The sequence below is a fragment of the Alosa pseudoharengus genome, unplaced genomic scaffold (genome assembly GCF_046254945.1).
Source record: "Alosa pseudoharengus isolate Yale_2024_CS ecotype anadromous, Long Island Sound unplaced genomic scaffold, YU_APseudo_1.1 YU_APseudo_1.1_scf_17, whole genome shotgun sequence".
NCBI lineage: Eukaryota > Metazoa > Chordata > Actinopteri > Clupeiformes > Clupeidae > Alosa > Alosa pseudoharengus.
In genome coordinates, this window is record NW_027468640.1 from 18,417,920 (window position 1) to 18,425,733 (window position 7,814).

Below are 7,814 nucleotides of genomic sequence, written 5' to 3' on the forward strand. Positions count from 1 at the left end.
CACATGCTGGGTGCACTACAGTGAAATGGAATGTGACCAGTCCAGACACATACAGTTACTTGTTCAGTATTGTGGAATTCCTACCACATTCTTTACCTACATTTGCTCCAGATTGTTTTTGTTTCTCTGACAACAAACAGCACATAATCACTTGTGGTGAACAAATGTATAAACATCCTTAAACACCCAAGCACTTGGCTGATGTTGTTGGGTCTTAAGTTGGGTTATTTTAACTCATGCAGTGTTTGTTTTGTGGTGCCCAGCTGCTGGGTCAGGATATTGAAATATTATGACTGTGCCTTCAACGGTGTAGATTTACCATTGGAGGCTTATATATAAATATATAATATATAAATATGGTAGAGTTTAGTGTCTGACCCTATGTGTTGAAAGAGTTCAGAGCTTGAACTTGTTCGGCCTTCCAAGATGAGGATATTCAAATTGCACGACTACAGCAGGATTTACCCTCAGACACACTCTCAGCAGCTTTTTTTCCCGTATCATGTCTTGAGCGAATTAACGTGGAAATACCTATTGTGCCTTTCTCATATCCCCCAACACCAGTTCTGTCTATTCGCCACATTAGACCAATGAGTTTCACCCCAAACCAAAGATTGTTGGCTAGAAATCATGATGAGTTGCATATTGTTATTGTTACAATAGGAATCCCTGCTGTAGCATTTCTCTCTCATTGTGCTCTAGCAGGTGTGGACTACTGGAATGGACTACTGTACACCTTGACCCTGTCATAGTTATGGCAGTCCACACACATCCATCTGAGGTGCTTTCAAATTCACATTTTTGTTTGTTTTCTTTTTTTGCTCGGGGGTGTTTGCGATGCTCAGGCCTAGGGAAACAGATATCTCCTGATGTGTGAGGTAGAAACGACTGGGACCACTGTAGGTAAATATCCCTCTGAGCTTTACAATGAAGAGCAAAACAGATGTACTTAGATATAGAATCCAGGTAGGGGAAAAAAACTTGTTGATCTTGTCTTGACTGGTTGTTGTCCTTTTTATGTATCTTTATGTTCACATGGAATGACCCATTAATGTAAAATATGTATGTCAACTTTGACTCAATATAAAAATGCAAATGCTCAATTAAAGCTAATTAAATAACTAGTTGCTTGACTCACACAATAATTTACGTCAACTCAGATTTAAGTCATTTAAAAAAGTTCTCCCTCTGAAGTGTTTAACCATGAAGTAGAAAGAAAAAAATATTCACTCATAATTATTTTTCCCCCTCCCAAAGATTATTCCCTAAAATGCACCCACTGCTTATTATCTGTCATAGTAGCCATCACCTCATAAGTAAGCAATCAAATGACAGACACCTCCCATATCCTGTGGCCACGCCTTGAAAGGCTGATCCACTGCCACTGCTAACATTCATTAGAGCAGATGTCATTTTGTAGCCAGCACATCACTTTAAGGAGCAAAGAGACAGACACTTCAACACCTGACTCACCTGAACAGAACATCATCTCATCTCACCCTATCGATTTAACAGGACAAACACTGACAGGTAAAGACAATTATTTCCTTCTGTTCTGTCTGTTTCCTGCCTATTTAAACCATCTGGCTGACCAATATAATAATTGTCTTAACCTTTGTTTTTCTCTTTTTGAAATTAAATGTAGATTGTTGGTGAACTCTGTATCTAAACAAAAAAAGAAAGACTTGACTGTGTTTATGAAGATTTCATAGTGAATCTTCGTATATAATGACATGTATAACATTCCTGTTGGCAGCAACTGATGGACCTTTATGTGCTCACTATATGTAAGTGGTTTTGCATGATCTACATTTCTATCATATTTTTTAGTGACTGTGATCAGGAGTTTGGTGATAAATATACACAAATGTTGTTGTTTAAGAACAGCAACCATCAAACAAATTATATATCGTAAACATACTAATTACCAACCATTTTGTTCGAAAATTCTAAAACAACAATGTTTTTTAATACTTCAAAATAACATTTGATAAATGAACCTTAAATTTTTCAGTCGCCATAGGTGTGTAGATTTGAACAAAATTTCCCTTGGCCTTTGGAATTAAAATAGCCCCACATCATCACATACCCTTCACCATACTGTACCTAGAGATTGGCATGGTTTTATTTCAGTTAACCTATTAGCTGGTTTGATGCTCTTGGCCTTTATGGGAATTTAACATACTGTAGGGGTGGCAATATTTATGACCCCTGTATTTTAAGGAAGAACATTTATTTATTTATGATACATTATTCATTCACAAATAAATTTGGGGTCCTTAAAGGTTGGATATTTCCTCATTTTTTCAGATGATTTTATATTCCTCTTTTTAGTCAACTTTAGTAGAGGTGCCAATAATTCTGGAGGGTACTGTAGCTACAGTAACTTCCTCTACAATTTGATACCTACCAGGAAATAATAATAATAATAAAAAACATACACCTTCTTAATTTTTTTTCTTATTTATTTGACTTTTATTTAACCAGGGAAAAGAGCACATTGAGATTGTTATCTTTTTTCAAGAGGGCCCTGATCAAGAAGGCAACACACAGAAAGACAAAAGACAACATTGAGGCAGCAGTAACAACAAAGATAAAAACAAATTGACTACAAATACATATCAAAATAAAACTTGATAGATGAAGAGCTCCAGTTTTAAGGGTTTTTGCAGCTTGAGCATAAATTGTACCCAGTCTTCTTAAAAGTGCAGACATATAAGAAGGAAGCTGACCAATAATCGCATTGTACACATGAATCAACCAGTGCATTTCTCTTCGTATATAAAGAGAAGGTCAACCGACCATTGCATACAGTACACAGTGATGAATGGAGTAATTTGCACAAGTTATAAATCTCAGTGCTGAGTGATATACAGAGTCTAGTGACTGCAGCAATGTCTTTGACGTATGTCTATAAAACATTATTATTATAAAATAGGCAAAAAAGCGGATTCAAATGACTGCTGGCTGCCTCATGGATTACATGGTACATGGATTTGTGTAGTAAGGCTGCATTTGACTATGAGGCTTTGTAAAAGGATTTGGTGTCTAGATTAGGCAAAATGAACAGAGATTCAAGGTGACCTCTAACAAACAAATAGGGAACACATGTTAGTCAATAATACAGAAGTAATATGTATTAGTGCTTAATAAAGTCGATGTTAAGTGTCATGACACATTTATTAGGTCATTTTTCATCTGTTTCTTATTCTTACTGAACTGGATTTATTCTTGATCAATGCTTAATAAGCAACTAGTCTTGATCTAACGTTACTGATATATAGTATGGATCAAAAAATAAACGTTATAGTCATCTAACATTGGCACATGTTACTATTCTGTTGATATAAGTCACATATTCAGACAGTGTATTAGGAGTCAATAAACTCTATTTTGATACCAGTAACCATCATGAAGATCTTGTTGCTTATTAAGGATTTACCAAGAATAAATTACCTAGTGATTAAGAATAAGTAATTGTTCAATGTATGTGTGGATTAAAGTGTGTGCGTGTGTGTCTGTGTCTGTGTGTGTGTGTGTGTGTGTGTCTGTGTCTGTGTATGTGTGTGTGTACTCACATTTTCCTCCCCCTCAGGTGCCCTGGCTGTGCAAGTCAAATCAGGTGATCAAAAAGGTAAACAAAACAAGTTAACCTTAAATATATCCTTGATATATGAATATTATGCACATTTAAATAAACAACATGTGCCACATTTCATCTCTACTGACTGTAAGAGAAAGTGTTGACTATCTTCTAGAAAATGTAGCAATAGGAAAACCAACAAGTCTCCGATCCACTGAATCCAGCCATGCCTCTGACTTGGCTGTTGATGGAGATCCAGATACCTTCACTCTCAGCAAAGTGTCCATCACTCCAAGCTGGAGGGTGGACCTGGAGAGGGTTTACAATGTGGACGCTGTGAGCATCACCAACAGGCCAGACTGCTGTCCAGAGACACTCAATGGGGCTCAGATCCACATTGGCAGCTCCCAAAGTGGAAATCCCAGGTATATTTTTGAGCAGCTGGCAAAATATTAAGAATGATATTTTATTTTAGGTTCATATTATTTTACAGCTATTATACAGCTATTAATCTATCCATGTGATGAATCTATATTCTTTCTTTACATCACTTTAAAGGATTATAACATAGATTTGTGTTGATGAAAAACATTACAGTAATTTTATAAGCTGATGATAATCCTTTTAATTCTTAATGATTGGACCCTAAGGACATTCTAGTTATAGTCTTCATAGAAAGTACTCAATAGTGTATGTTATTCAACTTCATTTGTATCATTTTTAGAATTATTTCTAGGGTTGTTGGATTGATGAATAGAATCAGCTTTGTGTCTTACAGGGAAGCTACACCAGGCGCGTAACTGAAGCCTTCCGTTCGCGACGCGTAGAATCCAAAGTCTTTTTCAAAGATTCGTAGAATCCAAAGTTTTTTTTCCGAACGTACGCGCCACTATCATGTCTGGTGTAGCTGCTTCCATTGATTATAGTGGAAGCTAATTGTTGCAGCAGACGCAACGCGAATGGAACGCTTCAGTTACGCGCCTGGTGTAGCTTTGCCCTTAGTTTTGAAAACATTATCCTACATTATATTTACATGGCTACTCTCCATTCTCCACCTCACCTTCCATTCTGTAACTGTCTCTCTCTCTCTCTCCTCCTCCTCCTCCTCTGTTTGGCAGGTGTGCTGTGGTCTCAGCAGTTCCCGTTGGGGAGACCTACACCTATAGTTGTCATGGGATGGAGGGACGCTATGTTAGTGTTTTCATTCCGGGGGAGGGGAAGCAGCTGGCCTTGGCTGAAGTGCAGGTGTTTGGAAAACCTGCAGGTGAGAGCCTACACACAAATTAAAGACATCACTGACTTTAGACACAACAACACTGTTTGTTTGCATTTCCTTATAGCCACACACATTTCATTTTAGGAGGTGTTTGCTTTACATTACACATTTATGTTACACACTTTATCGGTTTTAGACAAATTGAGTTGCCCGTTAACACTAAAGAGGCTTAACAAAAAGGGGAATTGCTACATAGTGCGACTTTAAATGTTGTTTTACCAGTTGCGTTAAATGGGTGCTTCTCTCTTGACTTCATTTATCTTACCTGCTCTCTCTCCTGCTGCAGAGAACCAGGCCCTGGGTAAAGAAGCCACACAGTCCTCTGACTTTTTATACTACACTTATTCGTACGCAAAGAACGCTGTGGACGGCAGCCGTGCCAACTCAGACCACTCTGTGTGTTCTGGTACGAATGGCCAGGACTACCCCTGGTGGAAGGTGGACCTGCTGGAGGACTACAACGTGACCACGGTTACCATCACCAGCAGAGGAGATTGCTGCGAACACCTCCTCATCAACGCCGAAATCCACATTAGCAGCTCTCCAGAGATCAGCACATACAGTAAAGACTCCTTGTGAGTCCTTGTCATTTGACTAGATCTTTCTGGAAATGTTGTGGCCTAGTAATGGACCTAATTGCTTGTGGGATTCTTAATGTAGGGGAATGATAGACATGTCATATTTGCAAAATGTCATCATGACAACACATGACAGACACAGGTTATTTGATTATTGTTCTCAAAGAGAAACAGATCAAGATAGAAAGTAGAGGCACAGATCAAAAGAGACAGTGGTTGGCCCAACAACGTGGACTCCAGACCTTCTCTCTATTCTAGTAACCTGCACGTTGATCCGGTGATTCTTTCATATGCCATATTCATATGTTAATTGAATTTGCCATCCCTTCAAAGCTTTCTCGTTTTTTACTTTATACAGATGTGTGGTCATGGAGGATGGTATTCCGCGTGGAGCGACCAACACATATGTATGTCCAGACATGTCTGGCCGTTATCTTGCCGTCCTCATCCGTGGACTAGGGGGATATGTCTTCCTGTGTGAAGTGGAGGTGACTGGTGTGCCTGCAGGTAATCCTGCTGCATTAGAGCTTTGAAAGTTCAGAAAAAAAAGAGAGGTTTTTGAGAGGATCAGTGGTTTTAGGTGGACATGTTTACATTTATGGTTGTAGACAGGTGTATCCACAATCATCAGTTATCATCATTAAGCTGCTGCTAGAGTTTTGGACTTCAGCAAAAAAGCAACCCAGCTAACGCTTGACGTTGCAGTGACGTCGTCAGAAAGTGGTCATGTCACCGTGACGTTACCTTCTGGTTACGTCTTTGCGGCGTCTGCATTGTACAGAGAATGTTGTCATTTGGTACTTCAAGTAACATGGTAGTGATATGGTAGACTGATCAACTGATAACGTTGCCAGTTGGTACCGAGAATGTTTACGCAGCATTGTGCCATGGTACTAGCAAAAGTTTTCATTTGGTGCCATGTGTAAAGTTGGCTGTATCTCATTACTCCTTCCTCTCCTCTCTAGTCATTCCCACTCCAACTCCAGCACCCACCACTCCCACCATCCCTCCCCCTTCCCCTCCTCCCCCCCTCACACTCCTGGTCAGTGGACGCACCGTGGTGCTGGTCCGTGAGCACCTGAGCTGGTACGACGCCCTGCTCCACTGCCGGAGCCTCTACAGGGACCTGGCCAGCCTGCGTAGCCCAGAGGAGCAGCTGGAGGTGGGGGAGGCCCTGCTGCTCCGTGGAGCCCACACTGCCCACGTGTGGCTGGGGCTCCGGCGGAGGATGCTCTCCAGCGTCTGGTACTGGATGAACGGAGAGGAGATGGACCACAGCAGCTGGGAAGGGGGGAGACCTCGGTACCACGAGATCCCTGGCACCAGCGCCTGTGGAGCAGCAGCCAACATGGTGCAGTTTCTGTGGAGCGACCGGCACTGCAAAGAGCAGCTCAACTTTCTCTGCTACACCGGTGAGCAGCTAAACAAAATAGCTTTTCTATTTCAAAAGAGTTTCCTGTTAGTTTTGTCTAGCCCTACCTTCATCAAATTAGGTTTGTCTAGCCCTGCCTCCTCTTCATCAGAGGTAACCAAAAGGTTTGGCCAAGATGGCAGCTGTTTAGGTGGTGTCTATAATGTTTCTGTTATTGTAAAAAAAAGTCCAACTGATGAAAAACAAATGTCACAACTGCTTATTCCCCACATTCTGTTGAAATTCTAAATAACTATGTTTGTATATAACAAGATTAAAGTGCCTAAAATAGGTTCATCAATTTGGGAAGAAAGCTGTGAAACAGGTGCTGGATCTTAATGAGTATTTCCCCCAGATTAACCAAGCCTGCACTCCAGCATGGACATTCACTTTCTCCCATGTGGTCTGAGTCCTCTACACCCTTTTCTCTCCTTTTCTCTGTCTCAGATGATGATCCTGACTACAGCCCTGTCCAATTCACCATCACCTACGCAAGAACATGAAGCTTTCTGTTATACTATTTATCAATTACAATTGCAATCATGTTACTCTGATATTACTTTCTGATTATAATAATAATAATAATAATAATAATAATAAGCTTTATTTGTATAGCACCTTTCATACACAGAATGCAGCTCAAAGTGCTTTACATTTGAAGCATGTAACAAAATAATAGTCAGTCAGTCATTATCAATCACATTTCTTCATTGCTGGGGCCGTTTATGATCCACTCAGCAACATATCAAAAATATAGAAAATGACATGTCATAAGACTGGCAGCCTTAACCCTCTTACCCCCCACAAGCACGCCATATGGCAACTGTGGCAAGGAAAAACTCCCATATTCCAGGAAGAAACCTTGAGCAGAACCTGACTTAATAGGGGGAGCCCATCTGCTTCTGGCTGGCTGCGCCCTCCAATAGCAGCAGATGTAGAATAATCTGAAAAAGTAGTCTACAGGAT

General features: G+C 40.2%; 1 protein-coding gene and 1 long non-coding RNA gene across 2 annotated transcripts; both read left to right on the forward strand.

Annotated features, from left to right (window-relative positions):
* The first annotated feature begins 1,703 nt into the window (after positions 1–1,703).
* LOC143127337 (uncharacterized) lies at positions 1,704–3,888 on the forward strand. The gene is made up of 3 exons (XR_012987570.1): positions 1,704–1,787; positions 3,596–3,634; positions 3,759–3,888. It is a non-coding gene; the product is annotated as an uncharacterized LOC143127337 (long non-coding RNA).
* An 845-nt stretch (positions 3,889–4,733) lies between these two features.
* LOC143127827 (uncharacterized) lies at positions 4,734–7,351 on the forward strand. Its single transcript, XM_076289544.1, has 5 exons — positions 4,734–4,847; positions 5,146–5,434; positions 5,796–5,944; positions 6,403–6,849; positions 7,296–7,351. The coding sequence occupies exons 1-5, from the start codon at positions 4,760–4,762 to the stop codon at positions 7,349–7,351; spliced, it is 1,029 nt and encodes a 342-aa protein (XP_076145659.1). The 5' UTR covers positions 4,734–4,759.
* The last annotated feature ends 463 nt before the right edge of the window (positions 7,352–7,814 follow it).